Genomic DNA, 23,986 nt, shown 5'->3' on the forward strand with positions numbered 1-23,986 from the left:
CTGAGACAATAAAGCCTTCTACAGTTGAATTGCAGAATACCTGCTGTATGAAAAGTCAGTAAAAAGAATTCAAGCACTGTCATGTTCCAACAATACAGTAACTTGTTGATTTAAAGATTTCGCTGGAAACGTGCAGACTGAGTTGCCCTGTCTTCTGCAGAATTGTACTTTTACCTCATAAATGGAAGAATCTACAAACATAGCGATTTTGCTTGTATTTGTCTAATTATTAAAGAAGATTGTCTTTTATTTGAATGTCTGATAACAAGCACAAGTGGTGTTGAAATAGTCAGTGTTCCACACCTTTTTAAAAATCTATTGATTAATTCTGGAACAACCACGTTGACCTCATGTTGATGTTGCGAAAATAATGGTGGATAAACCTGCTGGCATCTTGGCACAAATCATGGCAGTGGCGCCAAACTATACCAGTAATTGCTGTATTCTTTACCACCACACACTTAAAGTGAAAACAAATGCTTGTTTCACTTAAGACTATGCCTGATGAAGCAATAAAAAGTATTACTCCTATTAAACTTGACCCTTCAGTACACATTTTAAAATTCTGTGACAAAACGGGAAGCACACACAAAGTACTGCTGCATATTGAGATAAGATGATTTACTTCTACAAATGTACTGAAGAAAAGCGCTTATGTGCTTGAGTTGCAAGCTGAATTACTTTTTTCATGGAAAGCCATTTTTACTTGAAAGAATGATGTAAAAACTATGGCTGTTTCTCGTTGGGTATTTGGCCGATGTTTTCTAGAAAATGAATTAAGTAAACCTATAACTTTAAAGAAAACAGCTGATATTATTCGTTGCCAGTGATGAAAGCTGAACTTTCAAACAAAACTTCGAATTTTGGTAAACTTGTCACCATGAGCTTTATAGCTTCCCGGTGCTTATATATTCTTCTGATAAAGTCAACAGTGATATGTATGAATTTTGTAATTTCTTATGTTTGTGATGTTTTATTATGTTATTATATATTTTTTGTTTATATTATGATTTGATGTTTTACAAGGAAACACATCTGTGGTTCACTCAGTAAACCAACATTTTCCAAATAACTAACACCCGATGTTAACAAAATCATGCCTGGCTGAAAGATCCGTCCAAAGTACAAAGTGGGCCAATAAACTTTTATGTGACAATAAAAAAATGCTATGGATTAGTTTCAGAATCCACATTTCATCTAACTTTTAGGAAACCACCACTTGTCAAGTTTTGGTGTAGTGTCGAAGAATTTTCACAATTATCTGAAAAAGCTATTGAAATACTCCCCCCTTTTCCACCTACAGAACTGTGTGAGGCTGGGTTTTCTTCATGTACTTCAACCAAACAACATTATTGCAACGGACTGAATGCAAAAAACAGGTAAGAGAATCTAAAATATGTTAAGCCAGCACAGAGACTTGCAAAAGTATAAAACGATGGCACTCTTCACTACATTATTTCTGAAAGAAAAATAGCGATAAGATAAAGTTACTTTCATGAAAATATTTATGTTAACATATACTTTCTTTAAGAGATTCATTTAATTCATCTTTTACAAATTTGTTTTAATTTCTAATAATAATATATATAGCCTTCATAAACAAAAGTTTTGGGGGATATTCAATAATATTCAGGAGAATGAAGGAGTCCTAAAGCCAAAATATTTGAAAACTGGACTTATTTCATTGTATTTTACTCTGTCTCCCTCACTATACTGAACTCCTGAAGGCTGAACACTATATCCTGTTTGAGTCTGTAACTATTCTTAGTGCCTGGTACTTAGTAGATACTAAGTAAATATTCACTACAGGAATGAATGAGTAAATTATTCAACTTCAGTATCTGAAATTTTCCTGCATTCTGTAATGCTGTCCTTGGTCTCACTGGCCAAGTAAAACTCCAGCAGTCACAATGCCCAGGTTGTGGAGCAAAACATAAAGGAAAGATCACACATTCTTTCATATGCCCTCTAAGATCCTCCATGGCTTCCCCTCTAACCTCATTTCCACCACTCCCTGCCTAATGCTTCATGTTTCAGCGATCAAGCTGCTACTAATCATACTCTTTTTTGCTGTTGTTGTTCAGCTCTCTCTCTCTCTCTTTTTTTAAATATATGTATATTGAGGTGTAGCCACAGAAAGGTGACTCAGCCATACATATACATGTATCCATTCTCCCCCAAACACCCCTCCCATCCAGGTTGCCACATAACATTGAGCAGAGTTCCCTGTGCTATATAGAGTAGGTCCTTGTTGGTTATCCATCTTAAATATAGCAGTGTGTACATGTCAATCCCAAACTCCCTAACTATCCCTTCCCCCCCTGGTAACCATAAGTTCGTTCTCTAAGTCTGTGGTCTGTTTCTGTTTTGTAAATGAGTTCATTTGTATTTCTTTTTAGATTCCGCATATAAGGGATATCATATGATATTCCTCTTTCTCTGACTTAATTCACTCAGTTTGACAATCTCTAGGTCCATCCATGTTGCTGCAAATGGCATTATTTCATTCTTTTTTATGGCCGAGTAATATTCCGTTGTGTATATGTACCACATCTTCTTTATCCATTCATCTGTCGATAGACACTTAGGTTGCTTCCAAGTCTTGCCTATTGTAAACAGTGTTGCAATGAACGTTGGGATGCATGTGTCTTTTCGGACCATGTTTTTCTCCAGATATATGCCCAGGAGTGGGATTGCAGGGTCACATCGTAGCTCTATTTGTAGTTTTTTTAAGGAACCTCCATACTGTTCTCCATAGTGGCTGTACCAATTTTCATTCCCACCAACAGTGTAGGAGAGTTCCCTTCTCTCCACACCCTCTCCAGCATTTATTATTTGTGGATTTTTTTGATGACAGCCATTTTGACTGGTGTGAGGTGATATCTCATTGTAGTTTTGATTTGCATTTCTCTAATAATTAGTGATGTTGAACATCTTTTCACGTGCCCCTTGGCCATCTGTATGTCTTCTTTGGAGAAATGTCTATTTAGGTCTTCTGCCCATTTTTTGATTGGTTGGTTGTTTCTTTGATATTGAGCTGCATGAGGTGTTTGTATATTTTGGAGATTAATCCTTTGTCAGTTGCTTCATTTGCAAATATTGTCTCCCATTCTGAGGGTTGTCTTTTCATCGTCTTTGTGGTTTCCTTTGCTGTGCAAAAGCTTTTACACACATTCTTATATCCTCAGTACCATACATAGAGTCTGACACTTAATGGGTGCTTAATAAGAATTACACTGAACTGAAATACTTCCTCTCCATGATGTTAAAGCTTAGGTATAAGTCATGCAAGCCCCAGTCAACTTCACTTACTTTTATTGAGCACTTACATGTGGCAGCCACTATGGTAGGCATTGGGGATTGCAAATATTTATATCAGAGAGCTTACAGTCCAATGGAAGAGAGAGAGTCTTTAAATGGCAGAATATAATAAGCAAGCTATATACATGTGTTTCTGTAGAGCCCAGGAGAAGCATATTTCTCCAACAGATATTTAGAACGCCTTCCATGTGGCAAGACACTTGTGCAAGACACTCATGGAAGCGTGTGCCCTCAGTGAACTTAAAGTCTTCCCTCAGTAAAGGAGACAGGCATTAAACAAATGTCATACAAATGAGGTATGTAATTGCGAACGGTGAGCAGGACTGGGAAGGAAAAATCATAAGAAGATACTATTATCAAGGGTCCAATTTAGATTGGGGAGGGAAAAGGGATCAGAATGGGTGTTTCTGAGAATGCGCCATGAATATGCAGGAGTGTAGGTGTTAACCACCGGAGAAGCAGAATACTGAGGAAAGCATTCCAAGCAGTGGGAAGGGGGGGGCCATTCGGCAGGGGTGGAAGGCTTGCCATGAAAGTTGCCAGGCTTGCCAGGCTGGAAAGGTAGAGTGAGGGCTGGAGGAAGGGGAGAAAGACTAACACAGCACAGCACAGACGCCTGAAGAGGCCCAGAGCTAAGTCTGGATACTTCACTTTCCTCTTGTGATACGCAGAGCTGTGATTCTGGGTGGTCTGTATTCATCTCACATAAGCCCTCACAAGATAAATGGAGCCTGTTTCCTCAAGTGACTACTGCTAAGAGAAAAGTTTTCTTCAGATGTATGTTTCCATCAGCACTTTCCCCATAGGGCACCTAAAAACTTGATTTATCATAAATGTTTCACCCAGAATACATATACAGTAACACAAATGTGGCATATTTAAATGCACTCCTCAGAGAAATTTGCTGGCAGTGATCACATACCATAAATAAAGGAAAAAATAGCCCAGCTATGGTTGTTTCCAGAACGAGTAGATAGACCCCTACTCAGGCTACTGCCTGGAAGCTGAAACATAAGAGATTCATGGCAATGTTATGGGAACACCCATCCTGGGCCTGGGACCAACTCTTACTTAAGGGTTGGCCCCTCAAATGGGAGGAATACTAGCAAAGTTGCACGGATTACTTCAGTTGGTTTGCTAGAAATGGGGAGGGAGAAAATGGGGCTGGCCATTTCAACAACCTAGGTCCTGTTGAGTAATTAAGGTATACTGACTAAGGGCAAACCCCAGCTTAACCATGAACTAGCTCTGTGACCTTGGTCATTTAATCTATCCGTCACTCATATCCTCCTCTGTAAAATGAACTAATACGTGTTATGGGCATTAAATGAGATAATGTAAGTCAGTGCTTAGCAAAGCATTCACTACATGTCAAGTCTCAGCGTGCTGGGCCTCAAGACCAGCTTAACTGCCTGTTTTACCCCCATGAGTAGCCACTCATTTGGCATCTGAAGGACACAGTTATTGTAATGAATCAGTCTGTTTTTAGTCTTCGTGCAGATAACACTCATTTCATGAAATCCTAGCCAAGCAGCCATACAAGATTTTCCCCCTTCCTTACTGCTGTAACCTCTATACCCTGTAAAAATATTCTAAGAAAGCCCTCTCTATTAAAATCTGAAACATGGTTCTAAAAGGGCCCTCTCTTCACAGAATTTGCCAACTGCTTCCTTTACGGCTCTGAACAGACACTGCAGCTTTGAGAAGAGCAGCCCCTCTCCTGTCACTCACCCACACCCCCGGGGGGGGCACCCGAATCCCCACTCTGAGCAGAGCACTTTCACAAGCCCTCATTTTACACCCACCAACACCCTGAGCCTGCCACACTCCCCCAAGACTGGGCAAAGCATGAAGTAATCACAGACTTTGGTATTTTTCCAACCACAAGCCCCCTCAAGGTCCAATGCGTCCGAGAGAGAAAAGTGACTCTCTCTTACCTAACCCACAGTGGAACAAGGATCAATAGAAACCACATCAAGATTGTGCTTGGTTAAGTAGTTAGCAAGACTTTCAAAAGTGTACATTTGGCTTAAGCATGCCTGAAATATGAAATAACTAGAATAACACCCCTCCTTTGACCTTTGCATAGGGCCTTTCACAGGAATATCTCAGGACCTCAAATGAAAGAAAGTACTTAGAACCTTGAAACACTTTTTAAAACCTGCAGACAGCTTAATGTGAGGGGTCTTGTGAACAGTTCGTTGTCAGGAGTTTCTAGCAAGTGTTATTTCTTCCTGAATTCCAAGAACCAAGTGCTCTGAAGTTTACATTCACACAGGATGAACAAGCCCACCACAGCATTAAAAAGGATAAAATACCTGATGTGGTTTTCTTTGAGGGACAGGTTTAACACCCGTACACACACGCCCAGACCCAGTGCCTGGCAAGATGGCAGAGAGGCAGATGGCCTCCCATAGTTAGGGCCACACTAACATCACATACACAGTTTAAAGCAAGTGCTGGCAACTGGAAAAGTAATTTATGACAGTAAACAAATGGCTCTTAAAAAAAAATCTGTAGGGTGATAGAAAGCAGTGACAAAAGACAAACATTTGGCTAAACAGCGTGCAAAGAAGAAAAAATGGACAGGATCATCATGTAGAATGTTCTCGTGCATGTGAAGAGTGCCAAGTCATAGGGCTTATAAGTAATGAGAGGGGGAGAGAAATCTGAAATAAGATTGTCGTTGCAGCCACACTGCCATTGCCAGACTCTTCTGTTCTACCTCAGTCCAAACAGTCAATGTAAATCCTTCAGTTCTAGAATGTGTCCTGCAATAGGCAGAACTTTAGGTTTTATGAGGAGAAACTTGACTTTGGCTTTAAGAAGAAGAAAAAAATCATTGTATTATGGCCACTATACATACATCTGATTCTAGGACCTCCCTCAAAAACAGCTGCTGGTGCTCAAGGTAAGAAAACAATGTACAAAGTTTTAACAAGCATTTGCTATCCTGATTGGTATGGACACTTAACTTTTCAATCTTTAAAAAAAACCTCTCTAGGAGCTTCCCCGGTGGCGCAGTGGTTGAGAGTCCGCCTGCCGATGCAGGGGACACGGATTCGTGCCCCGGTCCGGGAGGATCCCACATGCCGCAGAGCGGCTGGGCCCGTGAGCCATGGCCGCTGAGCCTGCGCGTCCGGAGCCTGTGCTCCGCAACGGGAGAGGCCACAACAGTGAGAGGCCCGCGTACCGCAAAAAAAAAAAAGCCCTCTTATTTTTATGATTGTAAAATAATACATGCTAATTGCACAGCTAAGAAACTCGTAGTGAACATTAAAGCCAGTTACACATGGATGTCAATCTAAAGAATTGTACTAAGTATGGTTGCAAAAGCAAATGTGTCCATAGATTGTTCTTAAAATATTAGATATAAAATGTAAAAAATAATAATTATAGCAATAATTGAATAAAAATAATTTAGTGCTAACCCCCAAATTATATTTTCAAAAATTGGGAAATAAGCTGGAAGAAAGCATGAAAAAATATAAGAATATTAAATTCTTTGTCTAAAATACAGGGTTTTAAAGATTCATGTTTATTTTTGACTTTAATAATTAAAGAGATGTTGGTCAATGGACAATTTTTTAACTTAAAAAGAAATAGAATTAAACTGGAAAATGAACCTTCCAAGCACTGTAGAAAATAAAAGGAAATTATAGTCTACATGGGGGAAAACAATAGAGGCCTAGAGAGAATAATTAAAATAGATATTAGAAGTAAAATCACAATAGTTACATCAATAAATGGGTTGAACTCCCTATTAAAATACGAAGAATTTCAAAGTAAATTTTTAAAACTCAGTGATAGTTTATTAAAAGTGAAAATTTATTAAAGTTTACTAAAACATAAAGTCAAAAAGATAAAAAGATATTGAATGTATTCCCTTTCCCCTTTTCCCACCAAAAATAGGTGTCACAGTACTAGTACAACAAAAAGGAAAATTCACCACAATAGTCATGAGACACAAATATAACTTGTGATATATATCAACTTATCATGTTGATAAGTGGTTCAACTCATAATGAAGATATGAGTCAACAGATTTTATGTGCCAAAACTCATTGCATCCAAATGTACAAAAGGAAAATGTTTGCAGTAGGAGAAAGTGACAGAAATAAAATAGAACTGATCCATGAAAAGAACGCTCTCAGTTTTAGATAGCTCTATAATGCCAGATATACACGGGACATGGAGGGGCTGAAAAATAACAATTGATGTGAGTGACTTACTAAATATGTATCTACAGATATCCATCTCAAACATTGCAGCCTACAGACAACACGTTTTTTGGCTCCCATGAAATATTAACAAAAACCAGAGTGTGTTGTGTACGTGTATAAAATGTACATAAATACATATATTATAAATATTTACAATTAAATGTTTATATAAAAGATAAACATTTATAGAGAAGATATAAATGCTTTTAAGAAAAACAGAAATTTTATCAATCTCTTATTAAATTGACCTGTTTAAAAAAAAACAAAAAACCTTCATTTTAAAAGTCTAAATAAATGCCAGCCATTTGGAAGTTTTAAGATGTTCCTTTAAGTAACTCTTTATTAAAAGAAGAAATAAAAACTGGTGTTACAAATGATTTATAAAGTAATTAAATAACCATCATAACCTTTAGGATGAAGCCAAGTTTATATCAGATAAAAATTCATTCTTAAATGTTTTAAGTATTAAGAAGGACAAAATGTAATAAGCTAAGCACTAAATTTAAGATAGAAAACAAAAAATTTGTAAGAAAAATTGGTAGAAGGTATTGAGGAGGATAACATAAATAAATCGATAAATACATTCAAACATAAAAAAGACTTTTAAAAGTTAACATAATTTACCAACCACCTCTCCTTAAATCTAAAGAAGAGAAAAAATAGGAAGAAAAAGGTGTGGGTAACCATAGACATGAAGATTTTTTAATTATTAGATCATACTCAACATAATTTTATGCTAATATAATGATGAAGTGGACAATATTTGCAAGAAATAGATATTACCAAAATTGGCTCAGGAACTTAAAAACTTGTATAAACTAGTAATCCAACTAAAAAATTAGAAAAAGTTGTGAAACATTATTAATAATATTTTTGAGTGCCTACTGTGTGCTCTGCCTTGGATCAGGTACTTTATTCATTACCCCGATATAACAACCCTATAAAGTAGGTATTATTATATACATTGCTCTGTTTCCATATCACCCTGTATTTCTCTTATCAAAAAACTCATTACATTCTGTTGTTGTCATCTGTCTTCCCTACTAAACTCTAAACCCCACCAGGCTAAGTGTCCTCCATGAGCACCTCCTGTATTCCCAGCACCTACATTCACATAAAGCCTGTCACATAAGGGTAACTCAACAAACTATTGAGAGAATGAGAACACTGGGAACTCCCATAATACAGTATAGTTAGTATAGTATAATATAGTATAGTATAGTATAGTATAGAAAAATTACAGTACAGTCTCACTTATGTATATGGATATGAAAGTCCTACCCAACATATATGTGTGTATGTGTTTAATGTAATAGTTGCATTCCTAAGAAACCTCATATTATTGAGAACTATGTTATTAAAAAATTCTTTCAATGAGATGAAGGAGAAGACACAGTAACAAAGTTACTTTCCTGCAGGAAGTGGAATAATTTTTAATAGAAAAAAATGTGTAGCTATAGCAAACCTACACTGAGCATATCTACCACTTTTCCTTTTTTCTTGTACTATTTCCATCAGTAGGCTGATGACTTCAGCTATCACCCTTGCAGTGCTAGGCTACTGCTTTTGTCTGTGACCGTCTTCTGTCCCTGAGGTAGAGGGTCCGTGACCCATGCTGGTCCCCTGAGGCTGCCTCAGCCACAGTGAAACAACCCAAGAAATGAACACTAATCTGAAATAGGTGGGCCTTTAACCCTAGAGAGAAAGTTTGCCATTTCCTCACATTTATTCCTGGCCCTAAAGTCTTACTGTTCAGCCATTACTTCAAGTCTGTGATGTTCCCAATATCCTCCCAATAAATCCTTTTGTTGTGTTGGTTGTAGTTCAAGTTAGCCCAAGTCCATTTCTTTTACTTAAAGGGAGAAAAAACATTAATTGATAGACCCATTTTTAAATGATAAATCCTAAAACATTCAAACAAAACAGAGTTTTTGGTTTTGTTTTTTCTATTTACCATTGCAGGGTTAGTACCTGATATCAATGGTGCCTTGGGCAGTTAGTCTAATGCAAAATGTCTTTCCTAAATGATGCATCATATTGTATCTGGTTTGCCTCAGGAAAACATGTGCTGTGACAGAAACATGGGCACTAGAAGAACAGGATGACCTGTCAGAGATTAACCTTGATTTTGTTTTCATTCTGTCTCCTCTCCCAACGAAGAAATAGAACAGCCTTAGTCTTCCTTGGAAAACGAATTCTTCTAAGGCAAGAGGTAGGGGCCTGGTGTCTGGGAATAAGCATACTTAAGAGATTTGAGTTATACAAATCTTGGCCTCTACAGGTAATAAAGCTCTACGGTGTTTGTCAGAGAAGGGAGAATTACCAAGTGTTTCTGTTAAAGTGTTAAAAAAGAAACATTTCTTTTTGATATTATGGCATACACAGACCATGATAATATGTGAATTGCATATTGGGGTAAACAAAGAGGTTGGTCACCCTCTTTGAGGTCGGTTGTGGGGTTCCCAAAAGACAATCCAGGTAACCTGACCCTCTTTCATTGTCTCCCCTGGGGCACTGATTCCATCTATGCCTCATCTGTAGTAGGTCCAATGAACAGGTACCCTTTCTTCTGCAGCAACACCATCAAACAGAAAGCTGGCTCAATTCTTGAACAAAGGCTTCTCACTGGTCGCTTGTAAATATTACATATTCCATTTGTAATAATGCTTCTGAGCAAGTATATAAAGATCTTGGCCTCAACTGAGAATAATTGTTAATAGTGATCGTTGGCTGTTTTCATCTGTTTTTAAGGAAGAGAGGGAGGCGAAATAATTAAATGTGTTTTGAGCCCGTGAGGCCTCAGGCACATGATGGAATTCAGACCAGGTTATCTTGAAAGACTCTTAAAAGCTGGCTAAGACTAAAAGAAGTCTGTACGTATGCTTACCAGAAGAACAAAAATTTTCATGATAAACCCAAACTGAAACAACCCAATGTTCATCACCAACAGAATGAATAAATATATTCATACAGTGGAATACTATACAACAATGAGAAGATGAAAATGTATTACCATGCAACAACATACCTGCAACTCACAAACAATGTTGAGCAAAAGAAGCCAGATGTAAAAATTACCAACTATAAAAAAAAAATTACCAACTATATATAAAGTTCAAGATCAGGCAAAACTGATCTATGCTCTTAGTGGGTGAGTAGTGATCAGAAGGTTATCATAGCAGGTGGGGGGAAGGCACTTCTAGAGTTCTGGTGGGTACTTAATCTGGGTACTGGTTAAACAGGTGTGTTCAGTTTATATAATTCATCAAGCTGTAAATCTATTATTTGTGCTCCTCTGTATGTGGGTACTATTTGATATAAAAATTTTAATTGATACTATTTAGAAAGAAGAACAAGCAGAGAGTGGGAGTTTCTTCTAGGCCTATGAGTCCTAACCTTTTTTAATTTATGGCACACAGAGACCATGATAATATCTGAATGCAGATTGGAGTAAAAAGAGAGATTGGTTAAAAACTGAAGAACTGGCCCAGGGGCTCCAGCTGCCCTGGGGGCTGAGAGGATCAATTTTTCAGAACCTTTCCTTGTCTTCATTAGCAGGGAATCTATGACTTTCCCTTCTAGCCAGAGGGATCTGAGTGCACAGCCAGGAAGGACTGGAAGAGCATGGTGTCAGACACGTAGACCCTAAGAATTGCATCCTCCCTTTGTATCCATTGACCTCTCTAGCCGTGGCTTCCAAATTCAATTAGCCAGGTTTGACCATTGCACGAGCATTAGAGACCCCATTTGTCTTAACAGTGCTACCCAGGTCTCTCACCCTGCTACTGCTTTCCAGATTTCTTTCTCCAGGAGAGTATCTGTTTCAAATTATTGTTCCCCAGATGTTTTGGGTTCTCTTTCTCCAATCTGAATCATATCTGGCTATTTCCTGCCTATATTCCTGATCTCAGTCTGCTTTTGTATTTCTTTTCTCTCTTCACTGGAACTTTCAACACCTCCCATTTTGCATCCTTTATGCATTTTGTTAAATCAATTATATCCATTTTTCAACGATCTTAAAGAAAACAGTTAGCTTGCAATCAGAGGCCCCAGATTTATTTCCTACGATGATGCTATGTGGCTTTAAGCAAGCAATTTGCCTTCTCTGGGTATGATCTGTGGATTGAGGAAACCATATTCTTGGCTCTCTATCAGAGAAGTATCTTTGGGAAGGAGATTCCCATAATGGTGAGCCTTGAGATATTCAGGGGAATATCTCAATTCAGGGGAAAATCAATTTTAAACAAGGAAGTCACTGCAGGCTACCATCATTAGAACCTAAATCTCCAAATCCGTCCACTCAGATACTCCTGTTGGTTGTCACATCAAAAGCTCCATGAATTCTGCCTCTCACGTTTGTCCACTCAGTCACTGGTATCTCCCATTTGACTCCTGGTGATGGAACCCTTTCCATGTCACTGATCTAAAATTAGACGTCGATATTCTGCTCTACACCCGCCTGGATTTCTAATTCCCCATCCAGCTGTTCTGACCCCATTAAAAAGTTGCTTTACCACCACAACACACACACACACACACACACACACACACACACACGCATGCGCGTGCACACACACACACACACACACACACACACACTCAAGCTTCTGCTGGGAGCATTGAAAACCACTCCAGAAGAATGTCCTCAAACCAGGGATATTTAGACTTAGATTTTATGGATCAGTAGAAAAGCAATGTTAACAGGGGTAGTTGTCACAAGATTATTCCCTGGAGTGCTAACGTCCTATAAAGCTCTAGTTCTTATGTTGGATACGGTAAAATAACTGAGTCAAGTTCATACAGGATTGGCTCAAGGAACGGGGGCCATGTCTTTTAATGTTCAGTTGTATTCGTTTTCTATGCTTTATAACAAATTACCACAAATTTAGCAGTTTAAATCGACACACACGTGTATTATTTCACAGTTTCTGTAGGTGAGAAATCCAGGCACAGCTTAACTGTGTTCTCCACCTCAGGGTCTCATCAGGCTGTAATCCAGGTGTCAGCCAGAGCTAAGGTCTAATCAGAGGCTCAACTGGCAAAAGAGCTGCTTCTAAGCTCTCAGGTTGTTGGCAGAATTTATCTCTTTGCAGTTGTAGGGCCAAGGTCCTTATCTTGCTGGCTGTTGGGTAAGGGTTGTTCTCAACTCTGAGAAGCTTCTCAGAGTTCCTTGTCATGTGGCTCTTTTATGGGCCCTATTATAATATGGTAACTTACTTCTTAAAAGCCAACAATGGAGATACTTTTTCTTTATTCCCCCAGTTGTATTTTATTTTATTAATATATTGGCATATCAACATGTTGTACACCTTAAATTTATACAATATTATATGCCAATATAATATTGTATAAATTTAAGGTGTACAACATGTTGATTCAATATACTTCTGTATTGCAAGATGATTACCACCATCTCATTAGCTAACACCTCTATCTCATCACATAATTATCATTTCTTTATTGCGGTGAGAACACTTAAGATATACTCTCTTAACAACTTTCAACTATATAATATAGTATTATTAGCTGTAATCATCATACTGTACAATAGGTCCCAGAACTTGTTAATCATACAACTGGATAGAGATTTTCTTTGCCAAAATAAAAATGTATCATCCTAAGGACCTATTAGGCTTCCTGCATTCTGCTTTCAAAAGCTAGATTACTGACCATATGGCCCCTTTTGACTGAAAACTAGGAAACTCTGAGCCAGATCTGTAGCTGAATCACAGCAGCAGTGTTGGTTTGACCTACACATCTCCTTTCACATTCCAGGGAACCTCTTTACAAAGAAACTGGCATTATCAAAAAATAGACCTCTGGCATCCTCCAGGCCATGGTCTGCTGTTGGCTTTTTCAACGTCTAATCTTTGAGTTATTGGTTAGTGTTCAGTTAACAGTCCCTCCTTGATGCCCTAGAAACCTCAGCCATGCTTCTATTACTTTGACTTCCTGCCTCTATGGATATGTTATTTCTTCTGACTGGTTTACCCTGGTTTGAAAAGCAGTGCTAGGATCTTTTTTTTTTAATTAATTAATTTATTTTTGGCTGCATTGGGTCTTCGTTGCTGTATGCGGACTTTCTCTAGTTGCAGCAAGCAGGGGCTACTCTTCGTTGCAGTGCGTGGGCTTCTCACTGTGGTGGCTTCTCTTGTTGTGGATTATGGGCTCTAGGTGCGCGGGCTTCAGTAGCTGTGGCACGCGTGCTCAGTAGTTGTGGCTCACGGGCTCTAGAGTGCAGGCTCAGTAGTTGTGGCACACAGGGCCAGTTGCTCCGCAGCATATGGGATCTTCCCGGACCAGGGATCGAACCCGTGTCCCCTGCATTGGCAGACGAATTCTTAACCACTGTGCCACTGGGGAAGCCCTGGGATCTATTTTTTATATTTACTTCATTAAGCAGTCGATACATCTTTTGTTACAGGCAACTTTACATTCCTTTTGCAAAATATATAAAAATTCAAAAAATAAAACCCGATATTTTAATTCTAGAACTTCACTATGATGCAAGGTTAAAACCTAGAAAAATATTTTGTAAATTTCTAAATATATCTCTCCCATCAATCATTGCCTTCTCAATTAAAATATATATCAATATTAATTAGACATTGAAATAAAGCAAGGGACTCAACTTGTCAATCTAGAATTCTCACTTTTTTGAGAATTAGCCCCCAAGTCAGTCCCTTCTTTACTCCTAATGGGGAGATAGAGTCATCACCAAGCCCTTTAGCTGCTCGTAGCCCCTAAATGGCACATGGTGAGAAATGGGTCCCTCCAGAACAGGATAGCAAAAGTAAAGGGTGGAGAGATACAGAGGACCCTAGATCTTGTTAGGCAAATGTGGGGTGAATGAGTGACAATAACCCTTAACCATTTACAGTTTTAGTGGAGCCAAGGTGACCCAGAATCATTTGGAACTTAAAGAAAATGATTTTGTGTATGAGGGGATCCCAGTGGTGAAGTGTTGATGGTTTGATTCACATTAACAAAATGAGAAAGGGAATTGAGAAAGGAAAAGTGTTAGTGAAAGATATTACCTCTGTTATTGTATATGTGAGGGTGAGGGATATAGAGATCTCTATTTTTGAGTTACTCAGTGGGGTTGAGTAGGCCCCAGGACATTCCCATTAGTGGATAATTTCGCAGAGACATCGTTCACTTGTATGGGAAGAGAAAACTGCGTATACTTGCTGGTGAAGTGAACCGAGGGACAGCCTCCTATGAGCAGGTGGATGCCCGCAGTGTGGAGTGGGTTTCCATGTAGATATGGGAAGCACACTGGGAGCCTGAAGCAAGGAGGTCTATTACCTCTGCCAGTGTTGGAGCAGGACACTGAAGTTAGGAGAAAAAAAAGTGAGGCTTTTTGAATAAGTCACCTAGGGCTGGAAGAAACATTGTTTTGTTTTTCCTAGAGCCTCTTTGGCATGCTTCCTTGAAGCTAGGCCAGTCTTGGAGATTTTAATAAATTTTCCTGCTTTGGATGGACTTGGGCATTCTAGCCAACACATTGTCTGTGCCAAGCTTCCCCTAACTGGCAAGTAGTGTTTATGTTAAGCAATTCTTAATAGTGCCTTCATTGGTAGATTACTAAACATTAGGTAAATCAACAGTAGCTCTTCATCAAGAAGATCAGTGACCCTTGGCACAGGATAATTGCCAAGAACACTTGTATTTCTTGTTCCTGCATCTGTGTGGTCTTTGGATGTTGGCACGCTTGGCAGGGCACATGATGGAATATTGAGTGCACAAGATTTAAAAGGTAGTAGACTTGCTCCTGGATCCAGCTATGCCACGACTAGCTATGTGATGTTCGGCAACTAAAAACTTCATAATTTCCTCAATCCCAACTGTAAGATGGGAATTAATATAACAGTGATTAAAAGCGATTTATACATCCAGCACTATACTAGATCCTGGTGGGACCGGGAGGGTAGGAGAGCATGCTTAAAGAATTATGGCTCACTTCCTGGCTTCAAGTAGTCTGTACTCCTTACCTTACAGGGTTGAAAATACTAAATGGGGTGGTGTATATGCTTTGAAAAAGTTTAACATGCTATATAAACACAATTTATTACTGCATTTACTGAAGGTTCCTATAGTTTAAAATAATTTATTTTCCTGACAACATGATGCTTCCATGTATTTCTCAGTAATTCCCCATCCCAAGAAAATGCCTGGCTCTTTAGGTCAGTGACAGCATCCTATATCATCATCACTGGGAGAAATGAAGGTCATTGCTTCCTTCTTTGTCATTCCTTCTTCTTATTCCAACACTGACCACCCTCTGCCCTCCCTTACAAGGGCTTGGTGGAAAAGTAATCCCTTTGTTTCACCACCACCTTTGATGCACCCCCATGCTGACTCCAAACAGCTCATGTTCACTAAAATGAGCTTTCCTTTTATTCTCACATATTCAATCAGAGCTCCAGATGGGTAAGCAGGAGATCCCAGATGGCCTGACCACTTCCTGGATCATAAAGCTTCTCAGTATATAAAATAGAAATCTCTTTGATGATCCATGTATTTGTCAGGAATTGTTACACAACACATGTCCCAGGCAAGTCTCCTGTGATTTCCAGCACCTCTATCATAAGCCCAGAAAGACAGTTGGTTAATTTGTTTGTTTATTTAGCTTTCGCTTGGGCAGTTGGTTACAAAGTTTCCTATTTCTTTTTCTTCTGCCTGCGGCATCATCTCCTAACTTAGAATGCAGTCATGATGCCTTTCCTTTAAAAAGTACATGAATGCTAAGATCCAGGATGGACTGCTGATTCTCTGAAATAATGTCATGTTCTTAATTATTTGAGATATATTTCTCATCATTTATTTGAATTTCTTGGCTCTCATTTACCTAAGTGGAAAACATCTATGTATTTATTGGGGACTTCCCTTGTGGCACAGTGGTTAAGAATCCGCCTGCCAATGCAGGGGACATGGGTTCAAGCCCTGGTCCGGGAAGATCCCACATGCTGTGGAGCAACTAAGCCCGTGCACCACAACTACTGAGCCTATGTGCTGCAACTACTGAGCCTGCATGCTGCAACAACTGAAGCCCTTGTTCCTAGAGCCCATGCTCTGCAACAAGAGAAGCCACCACAATGAGAAGCCCGTGCACCGCAATGAGGAGTAGCCCCCACTCGCCACAACTAGAGAAAGCCTGTGCGCAGCAACAAAGACCCAACACAGCCAAAAATAAATAATAATAAAAATTTTTTAATATATATGTATTTATTAAACAAATATGTAATTAAATCTTACTATGTGTGACACTCTTCTAGGTGCTGAGTATACAGGGTTAACAAAACAAATCAAAATCCTTATGCTTCTAAGCATCCTTATTCTTATCTCACCAGAACTTATTATATATTAGTGAGAAAGAGAAACAGTGAAAAGAATAAGAATAAGAATGAGAAGGGAGAAGGAGGAGAGGAAGAAGAAAAAGAAGAAGGGACTATGTATGTGTGTGTGTGTATATATATTTTTTAATTGTGTAAATTCCATGGAGAAAAATGAAAAATGGAGAAGACAAGGAGGACAGTAGGGGAGGAGATGCAATTTAAAACTTTAAGTGCTAAGAATAGACTGTGGGGAACAAGGATGAAGCAGAAAGACAATGGTGGCTTAGCATAGGGTGGTGATAGTGAGAGAGGTGAGAAGTGGTCACTTTCTGGGTTTATTTTTAAATTAGAGCCAATAGGATTGTTAATAGATTGAATTTAAGAGAAAGAAAAGAAAGTTAACATGAGAGAAGCTAACTTGGGGAAGAAGGTGAAGGTTTCGTTTTGGATGATGGGGGTAGTGGAGGTGTTAAAGGTTTGAAGAAAGAGGAGAAGTTATGAAATAGTAATTTAGGAAGAAACAGAATGAAGGAGAAAGAAAGATCTGAAACCATAATAAATAGTAGTTTTCTAAAATTGAAAAAGACATAAGTCCTCAGACTGGAAGTGCAAAGTCTTGAACTGAATATATAAAAATAAATCCACATGTCAACATTAAAATGAACCTGCAGAACATCAAAGAAAATAAGACTTTTAAAGCTCTCAGAGAGCAGACTTTTCCTCAGCTGCAATCAATGCCAAAAAATAACAATAATATCTTCAGGGCTGACAAGAAATAACTGTCAATCTACACTCTTATGCCCGAACAACCTTTCAGTTGTAGAGACAAAAAAGTCATTTCACCACACAAAAACTTGGAGTTATTTACCAACTACTGATCCTCACAAAGGGAACTATTAAATGATTTATCTCAAGAAGAAAAAATGAACCCAGAAGGAAGAAATGAAACAGCACACACACACACACACACAGACACACACACAAATAAAAATAACTATTTTGAATTTTTTTAAGTACAATAAAAGCTCTAAACACAATAAAAAGATGGAGTGGGGTGCCGCGTCATCAAGGTCCCGGCCATGTTCAGTTCCAGCGTGAAGATCGTGAAGCCCAATGGCGAGGAGCCGGACGAGTTCGAGTCTGGCATCTCCCAGGCTCTCCCGGAGCTGGAGATGAACTCGGACCTCAAGGCCCAGCTGCGGGAGCTGAACATCACAGCCGCCAAAGAAATTGAAGATGTTGGTTGTCCAAAAGCTATCATAATCTTTGTTCCCGTTCCTCATCTGAAATCCTTCCAGAAAATCCAGGTCTGGCTAGTGTGTGAGTTGGAGAAGTTTAGCGAGAAGCACGTTGTCTTTATCATTCAGAGAATTCTGCCTAAGCCAACTCAAAAAAGCCGTACAAAAAATAAGCAAAAACGTCCCAGGAGCCGCACTCTGACAGCCGTGCATGACGCCATCCTGGAGGACTTGGTTTTCCCAAGTGAGATCATGGGCAAGAGAATCCGCGTGAAGCTGGATGGCAGCCGACTCATAAAGGTTCGTTTGAATAAAGCACAGCAGAACAATGTGGAACACAAGGTTGAAACGTTTTCTGGTGTCTATGACAAGCTCACGGGCAAGGATGTTAATTTTGAGTTCCCAGAGTTTCAGCTGTAAACAAAAATGACTAAAATATTATTCACAGACACACACAAAAAAGATGGAGTGGGGGCATTGTTCCTTGGTAGTAAAAGCGGAAAGTAATGTTTGCCAGAAAGAGAAATATTGCATAGCTAAATGCTGTGAGAAAAATGTATGGTTAAATATTTTCGTAAACATTTAAGAGTAATAACTAAAATGGTAGGAAAACAATCTAGTTTATAAAACAGCATAAGGGAGGAAAAACTGTAGTTATCTTGTTAGTCCACTAGATGAAAGGAAGTAAAAGAAAATAAGCAAGAATAAAAAAAGGCAATCAGAAAGCCTAAAATAAAAGGGTAGAAGTAAACCCAAATATGTCAGAAAACTCAGTCAATGTAAGTATTTGACCTTGCCTAATAAAAAATTAAGCTTGGTTTTGTGAGTCTTTTGCAGGCATTTTAAAAGTAGATTGTGTTTTTATAGCACATCTGGTAATCTCTGCTTCAGAGAATAAAAGAAGTAATATTTCCAACTCATTTTGTAAGGTTAGTCTAACACTAATATTAAAGCCAGACAAGGATTGTAAAAGAAAAGCATATATTTGCAGAGAGATACAAAGTCCTAAATAAAACATCAGCAAATCATTTGTCAGTGTATAAAAACCAAAGAGTTTATAAGAAAATCTATGTCATACACTTTAAATACAGATTAAAGGAGATAAGTATATACTTATCTTAATAGATGCAGAAAAGTCATTTTATAAAATGTAATATTCATCAAGATTTTTAAAAATCTCTGCAAACCAGGATTATAAGGGAACTTCCTTAACACCATATACCTATAGCAAGCACTATCTTAATAAAACATTTCACCTACTATGACTGCTTCACTTCAATATTGTGATAAAAGTCCTAACTGATGAAATAAGAAAAGAAAGGAAAGCATAAAACTTGGGAAGGAAACCTGAAACCTCTTCTTATTTGTAGATGATGTGATTGCCTAAAGAAAATAAGAGTCTATACAAAGTTAGAATCAATAAGAGAGCTCAGGAAGAGTTTATACAAACATCAGTTATGTCCCTATGGACTAGCAATAACCACATAGAAAATGTAATAGAAAAAATATACCCCTCAAAATATCAATAAAGTGTGTTTTTTTTTTTAAATCTAGGGATAAATCTAAGAAAAGATATGCTATAATTTTATGGGGAAGACTTAAAAATAGCATTGAAGGATCTGAATAAATGTTGTGATATACCATGTTCATTGATGGAAAGATTCAATAACATAAAGTCTTCTCAAATTAATATATCAATTTGATTCCAATAAAAATGCAACAGAAATTTCTATGAAACTTAAAAAGCTGATCCTAAAATTTATATGGAAGAAAAAAAGGACAAAAAACACCCAGAAAATTTTGAAGAACAAAATGGGTAGTTTGGCCCTATCAAATATCATGAGTTATAATAAAGCTATAAAAAGTAAGAGATCATGATCTTGGTGCAGGTGAATAGACAAATAGATATATGGGATCGGATAGCAAGACTTATAAACAGACTTATGTATATGGGGAAAATGGACACATTACAAATTAGTGGGGATAAGATGGATTATTCAATAAATGGTGTTGTAATAATTGGCTATCTATGTAGAAAATAAAACAAAATTACATCCCTAATCTACATCCTAAAAAAAAATTCATGGATGAATAAAGATCTAAGTGTGAAAAATAAAAGTTTAAATTATTTAGAAGAAAATAAAGTAGAATATCTTTATATCTCCAAGCTAGAGAAAAATTTCATAATAATTGTACCCCCAAAAAAGCACAAAACCTGAAGGAAAATATAAATTTAACTTTATAAAAACTTAAAACTTCTGCACATCAAGAGATACATAAAGTAAAAAGTCAGGTCAAACATGGGGAGAAGGTATTTTCAACACATTAACCAAAAACAAAACACAAAAAACTTATATATATATATATTTTTTTCCCAAAATACATAAAGAACTCCTATTACCGAACCAAACTACAATCCGCTCGCCTGCGCAGTAAGGCCAATCTACTGACACCAGGTTGTGGTGAAGGAAAGTGCAGGTTTATTGCAAGGCCAAGCAAGGAATATGGCTAATGCTTAAAAGGCCTGAACTCCTGGATGGCTTTCAGGGAAAGGTTTTTAGAGACAGGGTGAGGGAGAGGGTTGTGGGCTACGCGATCACCTTGTGCACATTATTCTGCTTGCTGGATGGTAAGGTAATCGGGAGTCAACATCATCAACCTGGTGGGGTCTACGTGCTTGTGGGCAGCATGCAGTTAACTTCTTCCACCTGGTGAGGGTTTCAGTATCTGCAAAATAGCTCAAGGATATGGCTCAGAATATTATCTCTAACCCTTGAGGAGGAACTAAATGTCCTTGACTTTGTTTAATGCTAAACTACTATTATTTTGTCTTGCTTAACCGTTTTCCTTTGTTTTCCGTATTTTCTCACTGCTCTGATTAAATCTGTTCTTTGGAACTCAGGGAGGACCTAGGAAGCTAATGTTTTTCTGCAAAGAGGCAGGGGGAGGACATGGGGACGGGGGTATGTTTGTCCTGGGAAGCCCTCACAGGGCCCTGCTCAGTTATACTCCTAGAAATCACCAGCAAGAACAAAAGGCAATGAATATGAATGGTCAAGTTACAAAAGGGAAAACTTATTGATTCACAAACACAAGGAGTTGCTCAATTTGAGTAGTAATCAGAGAAATTCAGTTTACAACAATAATGATATATCCATTTCACAGCCATAAATTTTGTAAAAAATTAAAGTCTGAAAGCAATGACAAGTACCACCATACACAGATGTGATAAAACCAGAACTCTCAGACTACTGGCAGAAAAAAAAATCAATTAAACTGCTTTGTAGAGCCAGGTGGTAGTATCTTCTAATGTAGATGTTCATACACCCACAATTCCCCTTCTAGGCATATCCCAGGACAGTGTTTTTAAAACTTGAGGTTGTGATCCATTAACAGATAATGAAATCAATTTTAGTGAACAGTGAACTGAAGGAAGGGGAAGGGGGAAGAGATGAGAAGGAAGGTTAGATTTAGATCTTTACTAACTTTAGATCTTTACTCATCCATGAATCTGTGTGCGCGCGCGCGTGTGTGTGTGTGTGTGTGTAGATGAGGGATATAATTTTGCTTTATTTTCTACATAAATAGCCAATTATTCCAGCACCATTTATTGAATAATCTATCCTATCCCCGCTAACTCGCTAAATTAATGAAATCAATTTAGTGGGCAATGAACAGAAGGAAGGGGAGGGGGGAGGGGAGGGAGAAAAACATCAGGACGTATCACACGTTGGAAGGTGCAGTCAGTGCTAGCGGTGCCCTGCCCAGATCTCCTTTACTGGGCTAGCGCACTCACCCCCACCTGCTCTATTAGCTGCTAACTGCTCACAGCTGCACTCTTTCCCAAAGAGGAGCCTCTTTAACTGGAAATGCCTGGGCGGTTGCATGGTCCCCACCCCACCCCCATCCCCTTGACACCGTGCAACCCCTCCACCGTGGCCCGCAGCCAATGGCTGATAAATGAGGGGTATAAAGGCCAGACCCAACCCCTGCCTCAGTGAGGTAACTTCCTGCGGAGCTCGGAGCTTCCTGCTGGGTCACGCTGAAGTTAATCTTCAGCAGAAGGCAAGTCTTTGCTAAGCTTCTTCCTTTCCTCACTTCTCTCACTTTCTCCCACTAGCAATTCTGTCTCAAGCTCTGCTGTTAGGGAAACTGCCCTAAGATGGAGGGGTAAATACTTTCAAGGGTGTGTGTAGGGGAGGTAGATTATAATGTAAAATAGGGTTTTAAAAGTTCGAGGGCTGGGCTTCTCTGGTGGCGCAGAGGTTAAGCATCCACCTGCCAGTGCAGGGCACACGGGTTCGAGCCCTGATCCGGGAAGATCCCACATGCCGCGAAGCCACTAAGCCCGTTAGCCACAACTACTGAGCCTGAGCTCTACACGGATAAAAGGTGCATAAGAGTAACCCACGTTTGTACTCACCGTGGGCAAGGAAGGAGGGAATGAAAGTTAAGAGTGGTAGGCAGGAATTTTCACTTATATCTGAAATATTTTCTTTACAAAGGCTGAGGAAACTTGGGAAATTTTAGCCTTTATACGAAATGGGGGGGTACACTGGGTGTTTCTCATCTTTTCTGTACTTATCCGTTTATTTGAAATATTTCATGAAAAAGGGGCCCTAAAGCCTCACTCAAACCCACCCCACTCACCTGCCCTGATACACCCCTATGGATACCTATGTATGAAGAAGCAATATGTTTCCCCCCTTGGATAACAAATCATGTAAGTTAGGTTTCTCTTGTTCTTTATTCTAAGAACACTCACAGGAGAAGTAGGTTATCTGGAGGCTCAGTAATAATAAACTCCTGGTCTTTATGGTCAGCTTGTGCTCTCAATTGCCATGGTGCTGAGGTTATTGTTTAATTGTAGTTCTTGTTTACTCTCCCAAGTCCCTCATAAAGTGAGAAAAATAATATGTACATACATAGGAAGGAGGGAAGGAGAAATGGAAGGAAGAAAGAACAAAAGGAAAGTGAGAGAGAAGAAAAAGAGAAACTGGGAATCCCACAGTTTGATCTGTGAAAACGCCATAGTTTAACATGGGGATGGCTGTTCCCTTGCAGATACTAAGGATGAATCAGAACCACTTGGGAGAAAGCCCCTGCAGTCAATTATATTTTCACTGCAGGTGGTTTCCTTTTCTTCAATTTGCTTTTTGAATGCGTAAGGAAATTCAGGAAAAGCTGACTTTCCCTTCATTGCCAATTGTAGCTTCACATGCCGTAGTTCCACAAGTAGAGGCTTCCCATTTTTCTGTTAAAACCTCCCAATATTGCATATTTTCTTCCAACTCATTCTGGAGTCAGGTGAAGCATATGGGAAATTTGCAGGAGATGGAGTCCATCATCCAGGCATCGATCTTGAATGATTTGTGGCCATGTACATATAAAGAGACCATAGTTGTCCGCTAACTGCATACATATGGCATCCGGGAACGTAAACTCACAGCCTTTGCCTTCAAAACCACATGCTACCCAGGGAGGTAAAACTGTAGTTCACAACATGTGGGTTGTGACCCAGAGTAGTCTGCCAACATTTAGCAGGTGGGCAGCTAGAGATGAATTGTGTGCCTACTGCAATTTCCTTTCTTTGAGGCTCCCTTGGGTGTATGTATGCATGCATATACTCTCTAGGCCATAACGTATACCTGGTGTGGAGCTGGAGCAATACTGATGGAAGACTTGGACCAATACACATACATAGTCTTGTTTCATCATCTTGTGGGCACATTCTTCCATCTGTCTTTATTTTAAATACGTTACAGATACATGTTTATATATTTCATGGACCTATGCAATTTTTGTAATCTCTATCAACCATGTGTGTGTCTTACAGCCGCTATGGGGAAACCTGACCATTCGCAAA

At 38.8% G+C, this 23,986-nt stretch overlaps 1 protein-coding gene across 1 annotated transcript; it reads left to right on the forward strand.

Moving 5' to 3' along the window:
* Positions 1-17,944: 17,944 nt before the first annotated feature.
* Positions 17,945-18,555, forward strand: LOC116755731 (40S ribosomal protein S7-like). The gene has a single exon (XM_032635587.1). It carries the CDS (start codon positions 17,962-17,964, stop codon positions 18,538-18,540), a length of 579 nt encoding a protein of 192 aa, XP_032491478.1. The 5' UTR covers positions 17,945-17,961; the 3' UTR covers positions 18,541-18,555.
* The last annotated feature ends 5,431 nt before the right edge of the window (positions 18,556-23,986 follow it).

The sequence above is a fragment of the Phocoena sinus genome, chromosome 6 (assembly GCF_008692025.1).
Source record: "Phocoena sinus isolate mPhoSin1 chromosome 6, mPhoSin1.pri, whole genome shotgun sequence".
Classification (NCBI taxonomy): domain Eukaryota; kingdom Metazoa; phylum Chordata; class Mammalia; order Artiodactyla; family Phocoenidae; genus Phocoena; species Phocoena sinus.